The sequence below is a fragment of the Alternaria incomplexa genome (genome assembly GCF_024043165.1).
Source record: "Alternaria incomplexa strain BMP 0042 chromosome Unknown scaffold_10, whole genome shotgun sequence".
NCBI classification, from domain to species: domain Eukaryota; kingdom Fungi; phylum Ascomycota; class Dothideomycetes; order Pleosporales; family Pleosporaceae; genus Alternaria; species Alternaria incomplexa.
Window position 1 is genome coordinate 741,158 of NW_026249859.1, and position 18,406 is coordinate 759,563.

The 18,406-nt window shown below is 52.6% G+C and overlaps 10 protein-coding genes across 10 annotated transcripts; 3 read left to right on the forward strand and 7 right to left on the reverse strand.

Annotated features, from left to right (window-relative positions):
* Positions 1-2,170: 2,170 nt before the first annotated feature.
* J4E90_007128 (uncharacterized protein) lies at positions 2,171-3,361 on the reverse strand (the record flags this gene model as incomplete). Its single annotated transcript, XM_051436669.1, has 3 exons — positions 2,171-3,102; positions 3,149-3,182; positions 3,251-3,361. The coding sequence occupies 3 exons, from the start codon at positions 3,359-3,361 to the stop codon at positions 2,171-2,173; spliced, it is 1,077 nt and encodes a 358-aa protein (XP_051289415.1).
* Positions 3,362-4,573: 1,212 nt separating this feature from the next.
* J4E90_007129 (uncharacterized protein) lies at positions 4,574-5,717 on the forward strand (the record flags this gene model as incomplete). The annotated part of the gene is made up of 2 exons (XM_051436670.1): positions 4,574-4,648; positions 4,701-5,717. The coding sequence occupies 2 exons, from the start codon at positions 4,574-4,576 to the stop codon at positions 5,715-5,717; spliced, it is 1,092 nt and encodes a 363-aa protein (XP_051289416.1).
* Positions 5,718-5,971: 254 nt separating this feature from the next.
* Positions 5,972-6,442, forward strand: J4E90_007130 (uncharacterized protein; the record flags this gene model as incomplete). Its single annotated transcript, XM_051436671.1, has 2 exons — positions 5,972-5,976; positions 6,001-6,442. The coding sequence occupies 2 exons, from the start codon at positions 5,972-5,974 to the stop codon at positions 6,440-6,442; spliced, it is 447 nt and encodes a 148-aa protein (XP_051289417.1).
* A 978-nt stretch (positions 6,443-7,420) lies between these two features.
* On the forward strand, positions 7,421-7,972 carry J4E90_007131 (uncharacterized protein; the record flags this gene model as incomplete). Its single annotated transcript, XM_051436672.1, has 1 exon — positions 7,421-7,972. One exon carries the CDS (start codon positions 7,421-7,423, stop codon positions 7,970-7,972), a length of 552 nt encoding a protein of 183 aa, XP_051289418.1.
* A 256-nt stretch (positions 7,973-8,228) lies between these two features.
* On the reverse strand, positions 8,229-8,965 carry J4E90_007132 (uncharacterized protein; the record flags this gene model as incomplete). The annotated part of the gene is made up of 3 exons (XM_051436673.1): positions 8,229-8,409; positions 8,524-8,605; positions 8,671-8,965. 3 exons carry the CDS (start codon positions 8,963-8,965, stop codon positions 8,229-8,231), a joined length of 558 nt encoding a protein of 185 aa, XP_051289419.1.
* A 1,020-nt stretch (positions 8,966-9,985) lies between these two features.
* On the reverse strand, positions 9,986-10,778 carry J4E90_007133 (uncharacterized protein; the record flags this gene model as incomplete). Its single annotated transcript, XM_051436674.1, has 3 exons — positions 9,986-10,266; positions 10,337-10,708; positions 10,754-10,778. 3 exons carry the CDS (start codon positions 10,776-10,778, stop codon positions 9,986-9,988), a joined length of 678 nt encoding a protein of 225 aa, XP_051289420.1.
* Positions 10,779-11,418: 640 nt separating this feature from the next.
* On the reverse strand, positions 11,419-12,088 carry J4E90_007134 (uncharacterized protein; the record flags this gene model as incomplete). The annotated part of the gene is made up of 2 exons (XM_051436675.1): positions 11,419-11,991; positions 12,056-12,088. The coding sequence occupies 2 exons, from the start codon at positions 12,086-12,088 to the stop codon at positions 11,419-11,421; spliced, it is 606 nt and encodes a 201-aa protein (XP_051289421.1).
* Positions 12,089-12,506: 418 nt separating this feature from the next.
* On the reverse strand, positions 12,507-14,175 carry J4E90_007135 (uncharacterized protein; the record flags this gene model as incomplete). Its single annotated transcript, XM_051436676.1, has 3 exons — positions 12,507-13,450; positions 13,518-14,073; positions 14,119-14,175. The coding sequence occupies 3 exons, from the start codon at positions 14,173-14,175 to the stop codon at positions 12,507-12,509; spliced, it is 1,557 nt and encodes a 518-aa protein (XP_051289422.1).
* An 861-nt stretch (positions 14,176-15,036) lies between these two features.
* On the reverse strand, positions 15,037-16,007 carry J4E90_007136 (uncharacterized protein; the record flags this gene model as incomplete). Its single annotated transcript, XM_051436677.1, has 3 exons — positions 15,037-15,142; positions 15,197-15,803; positions 15,989-16,007. 3 exons carry the CDS (start codon positions 16,005-16,007, stop codon positions 15,037-15,039), a joined length of 732 nt encoding a protein of 243 aa, XP_051289423.1.
* Positions 16,008-16,346: 339 nt separating this feature from the next.
* Positions 16,347-17,606, reverse strand: J4E90_007137 (uncharacterized protein; the record flags this gene model as incomplete). The annotated part of the gene is made up of 3 exons (XM_051436678.1): positions 16,347-16,490; positions 16,546-17,282; positions 17,330-17,606. The coding sequence occupies 3 exons, from the start codon at positions 17,604-17,606 to the stop codon at positions 16,347-16,349; spliced, it is 1,158 nt and encodes a 385-aa protein (XP_051289424.1).
* Between the last annotated feature and the right edge of the window lie 800 nt (positions 17,607-18,406).

Consider the following 18,406-nt stretch of genomic DNA (forward strand, 5'->3'; position numbering starts at 1 on the left):
GAAGCGCAAGAGCTAGGAAAACACTGGTAGACGCTGATGAAACTGGTCATGACAAAGAACAGGAATGCGACGACTTGGTTGCGTACTTTAACCGATAGCCCATAATCAGTCACAGCCGTTACCATCACACCGCTGCGACACGTACCATTGCTCTTTTGGTTTTAGGTAACTTTACTCATGGAGACAGGACTCAAGCCGTTATGCTTCGACGGAAGGCAGGGAAACTTGGAGGCTAACGCGAACGCTTTGACTGACAAACGTCTTATCCATCATTGTCGAGCTCTGATCGTGTCTTGACCTGCCTTGAGCGAAGTCTCAGGCTTATCATAAAAACCGTCGCAACACGGGTCGCGGCCTTTGTGGGCCAATCGAGATGGATGCGCCAAAGCCACCAAGATCTCGCTTCGATAGATCAATCGCCACCAACATCACCAACACGCTATACATCAAGTCATGTCATGCTTTGGCTCTTCACATTACTCCTTGGCTTCTATCAGCATCAGCGTCAGCCAGCCGATATACAGCATAGAAGCAATAATTATTGGCTGCATCCACTCGCACGATTGACGCCTCTTCCACAATGCTTACGCCTATACGAACCATCTGAAGCCACTCGGCGGACATGTGTACTGATCACAATTAGAAGATCTTTGTCAGCGTACACCACGGCTTGCAACGAACGAGCTTTCGAAATGTTGAGATTTTATGGCGTCAGCACGGCAGGCTCAAGTTGTTAGCAAGAGAATCTTTCAGCCATCTCTCGTCGAAGTATAAGACCATCGATCGGCCGTTCATATGAACCCAGCACTTCATCTTTCCATCCCTTCAGTCAAGACTTCCAGACGATTATCATCAAACATGCATCTCCACTCCACTCTCACCATACTCTCGACCCTCGGCTTTGCCGCCACTAGCGTCGCCTATGATAGCATCAGCTTCACAACATGGAATTGCACTGATTGCACCCCGGTACCCGGGATCTTCTGCTCCACTGGAACCCGTGGCAACCTCCCTCCCAATGAATGCTACCCAATGTGGAACGGCAGCTTCACGATGAAGACATTCGGCGCTACTCTGCCCTCTTGCCAAGGTATTGAACTCATACACCCACATCACCGAGCTGTTCAAACTGACTGGTCTCTTAGTGAACCTCTACACAAGTTACGACTGCAGTGGAGCTGCCGAAGTGCACAAGGAGAACGGTGGTCGATGCGAGAGCAAGGGACCTACGAACTCGTACAAGCTCACTTGCTAAGAGCTTTGATAACTAGGAAAGGCATTGGAACATTGGCTTTTCTCTAGGAATTTCATTTTCTTTCTGGACCTCCTGAACTAATACTGCCGCTTCCTGTTTGTTCAACACTTGACAGTAGCGGCTTATATAGTTCAATATTTAGTGTAGTAGATTGCAATGAAAGGCGTCCCCAAATCTTCATCAGGTCGCGTAGAATTTGAATTTTCCATCAGTAGTCAGCTTAAGCTGTCGTCCGACGCACTGAGACGTTCAGTATAATTTGCATGAATATCAACAATCTGCCCAATCATCGCGCACACTTCTCTCGACTGCACCGATGAAGCCCCAGAGGTGTTCAGCGAAGTCGGTGTTTGTGAGGCATATGGCCCTAAGAACTCGTACAAGATCACCTGCTAGGTGTGGAGGAGTCGCCAGTGTGGTTGAATGTGTTGAATGACATCGTTAGATGGTAGTCGGCAACGGCAATGGTGGATATTGTATTACAGTCGTTACTGCTAGAACCTTCGCTTCTTATATAAATCGTGCTGCTCCTTGTTAGTTCAACACGTAACGAGAGTAAACAAGATTACAAAACACATACTATACACCCTGTGCCAGCATTTGTGTGCGAAGATGTTTGAAGATTGGGAGTCGTGATAGCTGTGCTACGCACATCGCAAAGGCAATAATAAAGGGAGGGGAAAGCAGGAGTATCAGCGATGAAGAGTTGAAGAAATATGATTATAATGCTACCTTGGGCATACAAGGCCCGCCACCCGCTCACCGGCGAGGTAACTATCAAACAGTAAAAGACCAAGCAGTGATAAGTCCCTATGAAATGATCTGAGATTTCACATCTCAATAAGAGACTGCAGATCTCTACCCATGGGAATTTGGTCGCGCAGGAAGTCACCTGCCAGCTTCCAAGCCATTCATCTATGCGCCTCCGCCAACCTCCACCAAAATCTTGACCTGGTTGTCCTTGTCGTTGATGAGGCTCTTGAAGCCCTTCTCTTCAACTTCGGTAAGAGCAATTCTCTGGGTGATCATCTCTTTCGGGTCCATGTCTCCCCTGCTCAGTGCATCAATAACTTCCTGGAAGTCACCAATCTCATAAGTCGCAATGCCCATGTACGTCCTCTCTTTGAAGTTGAAGTCGTTGGTGAAAATGGTGCAAGGCTTTTCCCAAATGGCAATGTTGACGATGCAGCCTCGAGCGCGGGTGGCATGTACGGCCTGGTTGAGAGCGGCCTGGACGCCGGCACAGTCGTAGACTACATGTACACCTTTGCCTCCAGTGAGTTCGCGGCAGCGCTTAGCAAGGTCTTCTTTGGTGGGGTCGATGATGTAGTGCGCTCCGAACTTTCTCGCAAACTCCTGTCTCTTTCTGCTCACTTCTGAGACGATGATCCGATCGCAGCCTTTCGCCTTCAGGGCTAGGATTGTTGATATACCGATGGGCCCACCTCCCAAAACCAATGCGACGTCGTCTTTCTTGAAAGGACTGATCTTGACTGCGTGCCAACCGACAGCGAGAGGTTCGACGAGCGCACCAATCTCGAGTGGAACATTGTCAGGGAGATGATATAGGGTAGAGGTTGGGACGACGATGTGATCTGCAAGACCACCGCCCCAACCAGATAGGCCGATGAAGCCGTTGGACCAGCAGCAATTTTGCAGGCCTTCCTCGCAGGCGCCGCAGGTATCGTCGTAGATAATGGGCTGAATGACGACCCTGTCGCCGGCTTTGTAGTCAGTAACACCCTCGCCAACTTCCTCTACTGTGCCACTGAATTCATGACCGAAGGTTAGTGGAACTGTTTCGCCGGTGATTGGGTGGGGCGTGGTAGGGCAGAGATTCGCGCCACCTAGGTGCTCAGCTATGGACCGCCTGTTCGTCATTCAAGTACATACCCAAATATTCGTGGAGGTATAAAGCAACGTCAGTCTCGCTGTCTCACTTTCTGTAGTTGGGTCCATACCTGATCCGCAAATTCCCACCCATGCCGGTTTTACTTTGACTTGCCCTGCTTTGACTTGGGGTATCGGAATTCTCTCGTATCGCAGATCGTGTTGCCCATGGAATCGCAGCGCGTTCATCGAGTTGTCATCTGCCGCGGCGGCCATTATGATCGAATTGGGTTCACACTATTACAAGCGTATATGAGAGTGACTTGAAAGATGGCGGAGGACAAGAGAAGGACAGAAGTACTTGGTCAAGGTGGCGCAGGTAGTTTGGCTCCTTCCATGGCCGACAAACAGACGTCGCGCTCATTTCCCCGGACTCGGTCAGTCCGTTGGCTTCGGTCTGTTCCTACTGGCAAGCGCATGTGTGCACCTGCTGCCCAAGATCACGGAATGCCTAAAAGGGTAAGCCTCCGGTTCATCACCCCGCATTCACGATGCGGGGTACCAGGTGGCATGGCAAATGGCCGGAAGCTTGACAACGCGAACCGATTTGCACTGGAGGAACCAAGTTCTGGACGAGCTCATCCATATCAGCTCGGCTCATGCGCATGCCATTGTAGCAGTATAAGAGCCGCGTGCCACTGAGGACTAGCTTGGTGCACCCGCGTACACAATCCTGGATTCTCAGCATATCCTACTGCATGCGCACTCATTGGTCGACGCTGCACGGAAAGGCAACCAAAAAAACAAACTCTGGATACACCTACCGATGACCTACCGATGAGAGATGAAGTACGAGGCCCGGGTTATGACGTCGGCAACTAAAGCATGACGCTCGGCACTCGGAACAGCTACGTCGTCGTACTTTCCCCGTTTGGATCGAGCTCGGAAAATCTGTCATCGCCTTCGCTGAATTCGCCGTCGCTCGAATGCGACATTCTTACAACACGATATCTGGACTTCGAAGATGACAGGAGCTATACAAGCGCATTGACGAAATCCACTGTAATTCGGTACGGTCGGAACGACCAGACGCGTATAGTGTGGATTAGCCAGCGCGACATGGCATGGTTTGCGATCTAGCCCTCGAAACCGTTGGCAGAACTCCGATGTGACGGTTAAAGTCGCGATCATTGATGCGTCAGTGACGGTCAAGAAAAAGGTACAATGCGCGCCATAGCGACAACGCGCTCGTGGCTGTAGGCCTACCCAATCAGGGAGCTGCAGGAGCCTCAACGGCGGGTACCCTCTCGTTCTCGTCCACTGTTATGACCTCACTGGACGAAACGCCATGGGCCGACTCTAACAGCTGGCGGGGGATTGACCGATGCTTGAAATACGTGTGCATGCCCCTCAACACGTGCCCCTCCATCATCTCTCTCACCTCCCCAACAACATTTCCCATACTCCAATTCAAACCCAAACGCAACCATGCCCTACCCAGAGACCACCGACGCCTTCGCGGTGACCGACATCAAGAACTGGAGCACATTCAAGCGCCAGGAGGTTAGTCAATAAGCCAATCTTCCAATTGATAGCTGTACTGACATTTTCCCAGCTTCCCCTCAAGAAGTTTGAGGAGTACGACGTCGACATTGCCATTGACGCTTGCGGTGTCTGCGCTTCAGATGTCCACACCATCACTGGAGGATGGGGCGAGGAACTCCCTCTACCCCTCTGCGTAGGACACGAGGTTATCGGCAAGGTCGTCAAGGTCGGTGACAAGGTCACCCGAGTCAAGGTTGGAGACCGCGCCGGTATTGGTGCTCAGATTGGCGCCGACCTTACTTGCGACCAATGCAAGAACGACCAGGAGAACTACTGCCCCAACCAAGTCGACACATACGGTGCTAAGCACAACGATGGCACTGTCGCACAGGGTGGATACTCCAGCCATATTCGTGGCCACGAGTACTTTGTCTTCAAGATCCCAGACAACCTCGACACTGCCCTCGCAGCGCCCATGCTGTGCGCTGGTCTCACCACATACTCGCCCTTGAAGAGGTTAGGAGCCGGCCCCGGCAAGAAGGTCGGTATCATCGGACTCGGAGGACTTGGTCACTTCGGTGTCCTTTGGTCGGTAGCTATGGGCGCCGACACCTATGTCATCTCGCACTCTCCCAACAAGAAGGAGGACGCGATGAAGATGGGTGCTAAGGACTTCATTGTCACCAAGGACAAGGGCTGGGCTGAGCCATGGAAGTTCCAGTTCGACTTCGTCATCAACACCGCTGATGCGACTGACAAGTTCGATCTCTCGGAATACTTCTCCATCCTCAAGGTCAACGGTACCTTCCACATGGTCGGCTTCCCTGACAACCCGCTCCCTGCCATGCCCGCCCAGATCTTCGCACCCAACGGCTGCTACATGGGCGCGTCCCACATCGGAAACAGGCCCGAGATGGAGGAGATGTTCCAGCTTGCATCCAAGCAGAACATCAAGAGTTGGGTACAGGAGATCCAGCTCAGCGAAGAGGGCATCAAGGAGGCAGTCGAACGCGTGTACAAGAACGACAACGTCAAGTACAGGCTCACCCTTACTGGCTTCGACAAGGTCTTCGGCAAGAGGGCTTAGATGGCTGCAAGAGCAGTGTGGTTGCCTTCTAGTACATAATAGACATCTATGAATAATGATGAATTTTGACGAAACTATTGCGCACTTGGTGTCGTCATTCCTGCCCATCGCGCGCGCTCGCCCCACCAGATCTCAGCGCGTCGCGTAGTTTTCGCCGGCGGGGATTATCCTGCCCCAACACCACAAATACACAACCCCCACCTACTCCACGGTGCTCCTTCAATTCCCACCTAAGCCCCGATTAACTCTCCGCGATGCCGTCGGTGCCGATCCATCTCCCAAGCTCCTCCGCAACATCCGCACGCGCCGAGAACGCCCTTCCGCAGCTCCTCCACACGCCCTCAGGCCTGGCGCTCATCGAAATCCAGGGCACAATCCACTTCCCTCCGCCTGCAGCCTCCGTGGCCTCCACACAAGTCGGCAAACTCGTCTTCCCACACTACAATCCCGCCATCAACGACCCGAGCGACACGAAATGGATGAAGCGCGTCTACATGTACGTCGGCAAGGGCCAGCGCATGACGGGCGAGTGCAAGAAGCTGCCCAAACCGCTTGGTGTCATGCGCAAGAGGGAAAAGACGGATGTGGAGGATGTGGAGATGAGTGGTCTTGGGGACGAAGATAGTGCGAGGGATGAGGAGCTGGAGATTGTGGAGGTGGTGAAGTACAAGATTGTGTTTTCGGCGCGCCCGGAGCCTATTAGTGGAATCGCTGAGGTGGATTGAGGAGAGGAAGATGATGCAGATGCTTTCGTCCAGGTCTGAACGCCGGGATGGCCACTCGTGGTACACGCATAGTTTTCGAACGATCGCGCGACGAACAAGAGCAAGCCTGCGCACACGCGACGAGCCTCATATCATACGCGCGAGCTGGTGACCGGATGGAGTGCCCGTGTCGCACTGTCGCGAAACAATGGGATATCATACTGCCACACTTGGCGCTTAGACTATAGGAGGGCGACCAGACCGACTATTCAGACTTGGAGAAGGACTTTCGAGCAAGCCTTTGTTGTATGCGATATGAGCTGTACCCGGATTTACAGGCTCGGTCGGCAATCCCTGCATGGGCTGCAGTCACAAGGATCGGGCGTTAGCCACTTGAACACCAGTATATTGATTAAGCAATTTGGCGTCGCACAAGCATATTGCAATTCAGCCTCGCTCCCGGGTTTTGATGCTCGCTTGTCGCCCTAGGGTACTTTAACCACTTTACGCGGCGACCACGGTCCGAATCATATCCAGTACGAGCACTATATCTGGCATCATGTGGTAACGTTCTGGAATGAAGATGGAAGATATATGGTAGCAGGATTGTACATCAATATGGTCTGTCCTTGAGAAGACAAGCAATTAGCTATCCACCTGAAGCAGTTGCCACATCTTGCCTCATCATGCGTTGCTCGATCATGACTCTGCTAGCCCTACTAGCTAGCACTACTCATGCGGCTGTAGGAGATTGGCAGCAATGTATGCTCATCACAAAGTAGTCAGGGTACATTTGCTAATTGAAGAGCAGGTGGTGGTACGAACTGGTCTGGAGAGACAGCATGTAACTCAGGTGCTGGCTGCGTCAAGGTCAAGTAAGAGAATGAATCGCATTAATGCCTCGTGCACCAAGGCTAACTTCTCAGTGACTACTACTCTCAATGTCAACCCGGTGCTGCACCTGCACCTGCGCCCACGTCTACGCCTGGGCCCTCCACCATGTCCACTATGCCAGTACCAACATCTACAACAGTCTCACCAAGTGCACCAACCACCACCAGCACCCCCGCAGGCACAGGACCAGGCAAAACACTCCAAAGCGGCTACTACTGGATCCGCGGCGTCGCAGCCCCCAACTTCCACAAATACTTCCAAACGAACCCTCTGTACTCGACCGGCCCCGCCCTCCTCGGCGACTACACAACAGCAGGCCAGTTCCAGGTCGTCAGCGGCCAGCTAGTTCAACTCGTCTCCGCGCCCGGCGAACCCGTCAAGCTTCTCTACGCCGTAGTGTCTGAGGAGCGCTCGATCAACGGCATGTCGCTCGCTGTCAGCTTCTCGGAGAGCAAGAACACGTATGGTACATTTGCTTGGGGCGGAGATGATCTTCAGTGGAGTGTTGCAGGTGTTAATCGACCGAATAAGAGTGCGTGGTATGTGTGCACTGGGCAGAAGTTGTATATCAATCTGGGCAACTATTTGTACCAGACGCCGAGTGGGTGCGCTGATCAGACTGTGCATTATTACAATGATAAGACGGCGAACAACTAGGGCATGTATGTGGTTGAAGAGCGTTGGACAGCAGAGCGGAGAAGAGTTGGGGCGAGATAGATCAATTGAGTACAGTAAACTACTGATACTGACAAGAAGACCATGACTCCTAAGAGCTCATGGTTAATTCAGTCGAATCTCCTTGTTCCATTCAGTACCATCTTCACGATGTTCCGTACCTCTAAATTCCAATGCAGTGCTTTTGTTTTCTGCCGGAGCTTTTTCGTCCCCAGGTCTTCTCTGTCATCTGCTCGACCTAGCAGAGGTAGCCAACGACGTCGCCGACAGTAGCGCAGTTGGCCATGAGGGGGTAATCGCACTGGCTACCATTGTTACCAGCCTCGCAGCGGAAGAGCGGGCAAGTGGAGTCGTAGGGACCACCGATCTGGCGGACGACGTCGGTGAAAGGGTTTCCGTTCATGCAAGAAAGGTGGTACCTGCAGAGGTGTCAGCATCGAATTTAGGAAGACTTGAGATCGGTACAAAGGGGCAGTAAAGGTGTGGGAAAGACAGATCTTGGTGAGAAGAAGAGAAGAGAAAAGCCGACTTACCAGATCTTGTGATCTTCCTTAGCCCATGTCATCTGGTACTGGTAGACCGTCTGCCAATCGGCTGGCTTGCGAGCGACCTTGACTATTCCCATAAATTAGCAATACTTCTCGTCGACCTTGTCCCTCACCTCCGCACTCTTGACTTACCAGAATGTCCACAGCTATCCTCAAGAATAGGCACAGGCGTGATGAACTTCTGGCCCGCGCTGACCTTGACTTCCTCTGTATCCTTGCCGCTCATCGGACCGCAGTTCTCGCCCTGGCCCATGCGCGCTCCGGGTTCTGCGGCTACGCCTTGGCGGACCCAGACATCGAAGCCGCAGTTGTTGTTGAGGACTAGGTGGATGGAAGGAGCGCTGTCGGAGAAGTTGGGGATGACGGTCGCGTTGGTGATGGAGAGGACCGAGAGGACAGTCAGGAAGAGGAGGGTGAGGATGTACATAATGGTGAGCTTTTGGGAGTTGACGAGAAGCTGTATGAGTTTGTTTTGCTTGACGCTGGATGGGGTTGGAGAAGAAAAGATTGTGTTGAGTGGAGGGTCGCTGTTGCATGAAAGATACAGTCCAAGTTTTGAGAGGTGAAGGTGAGGAAGGAGTGGAGGGGCGGTCTTGCCCGAAAATACGACGTCCAAGCTTTGGGAGGTGAAGGTGAGGAAGGTGAGTGACTTAGCCGGGACGAGACCGCAGTCTGAGTCAAAGGCGCACTCTGCTTATTCTGAGCAACACGGAGAGCTTTTTGTGTGCCTCATGCCATCTCTTTATCACCTTAGTAGTGCATTTTGAGCAACACCGGTCGAGTTGCGGAGAGGATGGCAAGCTCGGAGTCAAAGACGGTGAGCGGACATGCAGTGTTCCATGGACGGTCGAGATACATCAGCGGTTAAAGGATCAACCAAGGGACTCATCTCGATGAGTCGAAGCGGTGCAAACACGCTGGCATCGATGAGGCGTTTCTAACTAATTGCGGAGGAAGTGTGGGATGAAACGCATGATCTATGTATTGTTTTCGTTCGAGCCGAGCAAGATGAGCGTATGGAACTGCCGTCCCAAGAGATCCGATGGGGAGTACTATTCAGTGGGTTGAGCAATTGAAGGACCGAGCACTTTTGTCGTTCTCAAGTCATTTCGGTGGTTGGACAGGTCATGCGTGAGGTGTCTTTGACTTTGTGGTTAACTCCATATGCTTGGTACAGCCTATACGTGGCAAGCTTCTCCACCACGAAAAATGCAGCAATGGACTCAATGATCACTGTGAGTGCAGGACAACGAGGATGTGCATGGTGATAGGTTATTGATGATTAATAGATGAACACCGAAGTGTCTCGCAGCATATCTATCTAGCTCATGTTGCGCATTTGCCAAATGCCATACAAAAGCCCTCTGATATCCAAGTCTATATAGTTCGCGAACACTCAATCAACATCCTCGACTCCAAGTCAACAACGACCGTCATACCCGCCAACCTACTCCAGCCTACCACAAAGCACTCCGACAACGCTACCGATAGTAGCGCAGACAGGCTGAATCGGCCAGTCGCATCCATGGACCGGGTCTTTACCGTACTGGCCGGGCGCGCAATGAACGAAAGGACATGTGGGGCCGAAGCCAGCGAGGTAGCGCTCAACATCCTGGAATGGCGCACCGTCCTCGGCAGAGAGGTTATACCACATACGGCCGTCATGGGGGTCCAGGGAGTACTCGATCTGGTAGACGTTGCGATCCTCGGGATGGTAGGCGACCTTGACTGGGTGTGTATTAGCAGGAGCAATTGCAGGTAATGAGGAAGATTAGGAGATGAAATAGGAAATACGTACTGTTATGACCACACTGGTTCAGCTGACACGGGAAGGGCGCCTTGTACCTATGGCCTGGTAGTACTTCCACCATCTGGGTCTCCCCAGCATGGTCGCAGGGCACCCCAAAGGAGTTGTTGGCAGCGATAGATAGACGAGCCCAGACTGAGAAGGGACAGTGGTTCCGAAGTTCACCTCGAATCTGAGGAATGTCTGGGTCACCCATGCCGATCCAACTAGGCACGGATATAGACGCCATCGAGGAGCCGGGCTCGATCAGTGAGGACATGAAGTGCTCAGGGGAGAAAACATGGGTCCAGTCCTTGGACATGTCTTGGGTCTTGAAATCAGTCGGAGCGGCGTTGGTAAACACAGTAAGGAAGCTGAGTGCAACTGTCCACGATTAGTCGAGCTTGAAGACTTCATGGGGCAACTTACCAGCGAAGTAACTGGAGGAATGCATCTTGTCGATGATAGGTAGATCGGAGAGGATCTAGGAGATCTGATATGTGAGAAAGGGAGATAAGATCGAGTACTGTATATAGGAATAGCTTTCGGGAGAAATCGCTGGTCAGGGAAGTCGGAGCTGGTGTAGAAGAGAAGGAACGAAGAAGTTCGCAGCTTATATGCGCCAATGAGTGCACGCTACTGGCACTGTTACAGCGCGCTCTTACCGTCATAACGACCAAAGACCCAGGTGACTCTTGCGATAATCGCACGTGTGAAGCAGGAGGCGGTGTTAGCTGGCGGAATGACGAAAAGAAGTCAAGGAACCGAGAGCGTTCGTCGCGGAAACGAGTGAGCAGGAAACGAAAGGCGATAAAGGCCATTTTGAGTTAGGTAAAGAGCACGTTCTTTGATCACGAATGCGAAGTGGTCTCGAATATTGGGTGTTCGTTTGATATTACCCACAAGCGGCGTGTTCTGTGAGCAAGTTACCAGCCCCGTGGCAATACCGCGCCTTGATGTGATCATGAAGCCTCGAAGGTCAGACCGCTGATGACGCGCATGAGGGGATCATTTACCTTCACATAACATTGCGCCACGGAAAAGTCCTCGATGGAGGTGGTGACGGAACTGCGCCCAGGTCCAGGCAGGCTCTATCACAACATGGTCTTGGCGGCATTCCATCCAGCAGCCCAATGCCAAAGCCTCGCATCTACTGTCTTGCCCTCTTGATCGTACTTGACCAAGCGGTCGTATAGCTCGTCGATTGGCACCACGACCCTCTCGATGAATTCGCCGTCATCCAGTGCCTGCTCCGGCTCCGCGTCGCCTTCCTTCAAGTTGACTTCCACCATGGCCAATTGCATATTCGCAGTGCTTAGACCAGGGTCGGAAACGATGGTCGGGCTGATGAATGCTAGCTTGCCCTTGTATCCAGTCTCCTCGTGTAGCTCTCGTACGCTGGCCTCGCTAGGTGTTTCCTTCTCGTCGACTAGACCGGCAGGAAGCTCAACGCAGACGGCATTGACGGGTGGGCGGTACTGCAGGATAATGATGGTGGAAGGTGGGCGCGAGGGGTGGCGGATGATTGTGGTGATGGCGACGGCGTCGACGCCTGCCTTTCCTCGAGTCTTGCGGGCCGCGGCTTCCCATACGCGGTCTTTACCAGTTTGATCCTGCCATGAGATCTTCTGGAACTCGATCCACTTTGCCTCGCTGGCAGGAAGTGGCTGTGAAGGCAGACATACGACGTCAGTCCGTATTTCACGTGTATATCGTTGAGTCAGAACTCACCTCGACCTTGACGATCTTTGGATCTTGCGGCATGTTGTAGGCTGCGCAGAGTGGTGCGCGGGCGTGGAAGGTGCGTGGGAGAAGGCTGTGCTGTGTAGTCGAAATGCGCAGTCGCGGTATGGCTCGGTAACTGAGTTTAGCGGAGTTCGGTGATTGTTTTGCAAGTAGAGAAAGCGGGTGTCTGTGCATCGATGGTGACTGTTGATGTCAAGCTGTCGGCGATTGTGGACGCTGACGTAGGAGATTCGGAGCTAAGCCAGCCCCGGGGCCCCACGTCGCGCTATCACGAGGTCACGTGGGCGCGTTGATCCGTGGGCCCTTCAGGTGCATGAGTGGTGCGGAATAAACAGGTACACTGATTGAGTAATAAAGCAAAGACTTCATTTCTTGTCAGATAGAGAGATCTATATACTGTCATCCTAAGTCATTGCGCTGCCGCATGCCAACCCCTCTAAGCAGGCGTCTTCCTCACATCCGTCAACTTAACCATCAACGGGCTCTTCTCCCAAGTATTATACGCCTTCAATCCTTTGAACTCATCCTTCGGATCCCAAAGTGGCGCTCCATCCGCAAACTCAACGTCAAAGTTCCACAAAAACGCACCCAGAATCAGCCTCAACTCGACATACGTCAGATTCCTGCCAATGCACCCTCTCGGTCCGGTCGAGAAAGGTTGCGCCGCTTTCTTGGCGTCGCCAGCGAACTTTGCTTTCGACTCTGGTGTATCGAGGAAGCGCTCGGGGATGAAAGTGTCCGGTTGCGCAAAGTTGGCAGCCGAGTGTGATGCGCCCCAGGAACTGACGCAGACAGATGTATTTTCGGGTACGGCGTGGCCGTCGATTAGTGAACCGCCTTTGGGTACTGTGCGCAAGAGACCAACGGGTACTGGAGGGAAGATGCGAAGGCCCTCCTCGATGCAAGCGTTCATGTATGGTAAGCTGCCCAAGACATCCATGTTGATGTCTTCCTCTGTCTTGACCGCACTTCTCAACTCGTCCTTCAACTTCTGGAATATTACGGGGTTTCTCAAGAGGTAGTTCGTCAGTCCACAGAGCTCCGTTGCAGTAGTTTCACTCCCTGCCACGATGAACAAAGCTGCGTTCATGATCACCTCGTCGTCGCTGACCTCATTCTTCTTCTCTCGTTGTTTCAAAATGTACCAGATGAAGTCGCGGTGATCGTTGTCTTTTTGGTTCAGTCTCTTGACTGTCTTCTCGGTCGAGTTGCGCAAATGACGGAAACGGCGTTCACGGACGATAGTGGGTATGCACCACATGAGGAATTTCTGCGCGAGCGACCCGGGTTTAGCAAAGCGGCGAGTTGCTTGCTCGATTGCGCCGGATTTGATGGCTTCATAGATGAGAACGACCCAATTCGCAGATTCAGAACCTTCACCTGATAATGTCTGTCAGTACGGGCCTGGAGTGCATCTCGTGACAACGCTTATTAGGGTGATATGTACCTTCGCGTAGACATCCGAACGGTTCGCCAAAACTGAGATCGCCAATGATGTCGAAGGTGCAGAAGTTGAACCACGAAACCATGTTCGCCGCTTCACCTTTATGCGCCTTTTCCCTCAGCCTATCCACAAACAGATTCACGTATCCCTTCAAGATATACTGCTGTTCCAGCAAAGCTTGCTTGCTGAACGCATGCGCTAGCGCTCTCCTCTGCCTTGCATGGTGGATATCAGGAGCCATGGTCAAATTCGTCGCGCCTGGAATCGCTTCCACAGCACCGACGTGGATAGGATCTTTGTCCATGTTCGCAAGCCCGACCCGATGTCCGTAGATATCGTCCCATGCTTTTGCTGTGTTGAAGGAGAGCTCATTGGGCATGACGCGCACTACGGGCCCGTATTTGTCGTGGTGGACCTTGTAGTCGAAGGCGATACGGCCGCGTAGTAGTGAGATTATCGAGGGAATGGGCGAGATGCGCCATAACAGCGGGCCAGGATATTTGGCAAGAGGGTGAAGTGTGAGGTTGTAGATTGCCGTCAAGACTATGTATGCGACGAACTAGACTTGTCAGATCAATGTCAAGAGGAGAGCTGAAAGACGTACTGCAGCGGGTGCCCAGATCGCGATCAGGCGAACGCGATCCTCGTCTACGAAACCCATGGTGAGGTTCGCTCTTTATTCAGTCGTTTTTCTAACAAAGAGTCGGACAGAACAGAAAGCAACAACCAAGCTGATACGAATGAAGTAAGGCTGAACAAGACACGAACCGCAAGACGATTCAGATATACGAAAGCCGACCGATCCCTGTGACCATGACGCTACATGCACTACAACGCGTAGTCATCCGTTGCCGCCATAGCGGCAGCAGCTCGCCAAAGCATATCCGACGCCGTATATGCAGAGCTGTTAAGAAGACTTGCCAAAAGCGTCTGACAATCCTAACCGACTAACCGCGAGGCTCTACAAACAAGATTGTCGTGTTCCACAGCATCTGTCATTCCACTGAGGCGTCTTTGCAGATATTGCCGACATGCAAAAAGTGATCACGCCTTCTGTGAGAAGGGCAAACTTCCATGGTTGGGGTTGGATATGCTTTAGCGTGATGCAGCGTGGGCGCCCCACCTGCCCGCATGTTGACCCCGCGCAGGTTTCCACAGTCGGGGCTAGCGAATGAGCGTATGGCCGATGCATGCGACTCGCGCATGGCAATGGCATGATCAGGCTTGAATCGTGAGCGTAGCACAGTAAGCAAGACGAATTGCATTCTATTGGTAAGGACTGGTCCGGACGGAGTCGCCTGTAGCGTGGTCGTAGTGCCATGCGCGCTCGTTCTTGCGTCGTGCTCGGTCTGACAATCTTGATTGCCTAGCGGAAATCAAGCTCGCATGTGAGATATCTGTGCAACTTGAGAGGCAGTGTGCGTCGTGCCACCACTGTCAGAGAGTATCGTGTCTCGTGGAGCTCGATATGGTAGGTAGTCTTGACAAGCTGTCAGCTATGAACGCGTGTGATCTTCGCGGGTCATGTCTTGTGTAATGCGACGGGCGGTGTTATGACCCCTAGGCCACTGGCAGCTTTGACAGCATCGAACCAGATGTTACCCATGTGAAAGTAACCGGAATAGGACCTGATACGATTAGCAAGCGTGCTTCTACGCCACAGATAATGTTGGAACACCCACGGATGCACCCCGTCGACCAATTCTTCGGGTAGGACGACGCTGTGATCGACAACCGCAACCTTGAAGCCCTGATCAAGCTTCTTCTTCACAACCGCATGCACGGCATCATTGAACCTCTTGATGTTTTCCTGCGCCTGCATGTCCGCTCCCTGTATGATCTTCGCAACCAGCACCGCAGCGTCCGGGCACACGTCCAGCACGTCGTCTAACAGCGCTGCTAGACGCTTCGGCGCATCTGCCCACTTCTCTTCTGCGGTTTCGGGTCGAGCAAGATCGTTCGTGCCAATATGCAACAAGACGACATTCGGTCGCATCTGAAGTCCAGCTTTCATCACGGCCTGAAGCTCGCTGATTGTAGTCCCTGGATGCCCCTCGTTGTCATTGTTGGGCATGAGCCCAGAGCGCTGCGTGCCAACAAAGTTCACCGACGCGTAGCGCGCACGTATAAGCGCGTGGATCAGTTGCGCGCGGTATCCATCTGTCCCGTTGTCTGCACCCGGCTGGCCGCCCCAAGTTATCGAGTCGCCGAGCGGAAGTATGCGTAGTGGGAGGTTGAGGTTCGCGCCCGGTGGTTTGTGGGGGAAGCTTGACATCAGCAGCAGGATTACTATGGAGATGTTAGCACCATACAATGAAGACCCAGGTGTCCAACATGGGCAGCATCTTGGAGTGCCAATGCGACAACTGTAGTTGAGTCTAACACGCCCGGAACCTTGGAGCGGTGACGCGACGCACCTATGCAGAAAAAGGCCACTACGCCCAGGCCCTTCAAAACCACCTTGTTTCGCGGACCTCCCGCAGATGGGAGCATCGGAGGATATCGAGACTGTTCATCAATCGCCCAGATGGTGCTGCTTCAATGGCATTGTGGGGGCGCAGCAAACAGGAGTCCGACTGAGACCGATGGCTAGCGTCATAGCTCTAGCAATTGACCGACCTTGCGCTATTTATAAGCAGTGAGACTTTGGCTGAGAGTCGCGCATATCAAACAGGAATTTATTGAAACTCCAAGTTGTGTTCGCCAATGAAGATGGCGCGGGGGCCCGGGCAGCCACGAGCTTGGAAGGGCCCACATGCCGGACCCTTGAGGTACCTAGGTACAGGTCCCTAAACACTCACAGCACACTCTTCCAAGGTTTCCTTTACGACATCAGGGTATCACTTTCGCTTTCCTCATGCGATCGAATGCAGTCGTCCACGTTTCCTTCGTTCCAATCTCCTCCGTGTATCCAACCTTGTGCGAAGCTTCCATGCTCATCTGGCGGTCGAAGTCGAACATCGTCATGATGAAGTACTAATACTGGTCAGCTACTGCATGCGAACACGACGCAACCAGATTTCCGACATACCTGAAATCCGGGGTGCGTAATATCGCTATCGACGCTTCCCTTCTTGAGATTATGCTTCTTCTCCAGTTCCTCCCAATCCTTCTTGTGCGCGTCGATGTACGCGCCAGGCTGTGGTGAGCCCTCTTCAGGCCCGGTACCCTTCAGACCGAAGTAATCACAAATTACCGGCCACTTGCCGCTCCAGCTATCTTCCTGACCGCCCACGTTAAAGCTTTGCGACGCGGTTTTCTCTGGGTTCAAAGATGCGTGGATGGAAAAGTGCGCAACCATGTCTTGTGGGGATTCGTTGTACTTGTTCACCCACGACTTCTCAGTACCAGGGAATGGGCACTTTGCGCCTTCGCCCTCAACGGATCGATATAGCGAGAGGTACAATGCCAGTGTTTGCGCAAGGCAGTACGCGTTGTTGTTTGGCACGAAACCAATAATGTTGTCTGGTCGCACCTCGCACCAGCTCCAGTTCTTCCCTTTGGAAATGCGTTTCAAGCAGTCAATCTGATTATAGTAGAAAAGCTGCGAAAGGTATGGTTCGGGTATCGGTGGCAGCGTCTCCTTGAGTGGTAGGTCGTTCGCAAAGGGGAATTTGTCTAACATCTGGCAACCGTAGATCTTGGTTCCTGTCGGAAGCAGTACGTATGACAGTTTGGAGGAGAGATGATCGATCGCAGTTACGGCGCGCTCCAACATCGCCTCGTTGGTCTTGCATTCGGCTTCTGGTTCGTCGATCTGCTTGTATGCTTGGTAATGTCAGACATGGCGGTTTCTCCTGATAGCTTGGACTCACAGTAGAAGTACACTTGCGTCACAGTCTCAACATCTTTGACCTTTTCTTTGATCTGCTTCTCCAGCTCTTCTTGTGTACCTTTGACTAGATCAACACCAGACACGATTTGAAGTCTTGAGTCGTCAGGCCAAAGAGCCATCTCCCGTGTAAGCGGCCGGTTGACCATAGCTGTAACTCTGGAGAAAGCATCCTTGGAAGGGTATCCGTTCAAGATGGCATTGACGATGGCCCATCCCGAGATGCCAGAAGCACCATAAATCAACGCGTGATTTCCCATGATCTATATATGAGTTGTACGTCAATATAGAGTATCCAAGGGTATGCGCAGTGTAAGGCTGGAAGCAATAATGCGACGCGTGAGGGCCGCATCCTGGTATTTGTATCTTAGACCTATACTACCACATCGGAATCAGCCCGCATCTCCTTAGTATACTATCATTGGATGAGCCAGCTATGCTGCTGCATGCAAGTACCTGCTGCTTGGAACAGCATGGGCTGAGGAAGCTCATGCGGAGAACCATATCCAACAGGTGCCTGACGAGCTCTTTCCCCGCAGCGTCATCCGCCATGACTCGCCCTCTGACAGCCCTTCGGCTACAGTCCCGGCGACTTGCAATACCGACTATCGCCGATGCAACAAATGTTCGCACGCGATGCGAAAACACTCCAGATGGACGAGCGTTGTGACGGGCTCGAGGCATCGTGAGCTTTGGTGGTGGGGGGACAGTGCCAATGAGGCTACATAGCGCGCCGGGACCCTCGATCGGCCTCCTTGTCTTCCAAGGCTGGGAGTTCCTCTGTCACCACCACGGTCTCGTTGCCATGGTGTCATGCTCTTAAGCTCGGTCATGTTGCAGCAATGTAAGTAATCCTACATAGACTTCTGAGCTCGCACCGACGTATTCAGGTATGCCTGTAGGTTTAGCTTGTGAAGGCTTTCCAGGCTACAATCCGTCCACCTATGCATTGGCACCTCTGGGAGGACCAACCTCTCAAGGAACCCCATGGTGATCTCTAGCAGAACCTATATGAGAGATGTCGCACTTATGTGTCATTCTCGGCACGTGACTAAAGGGC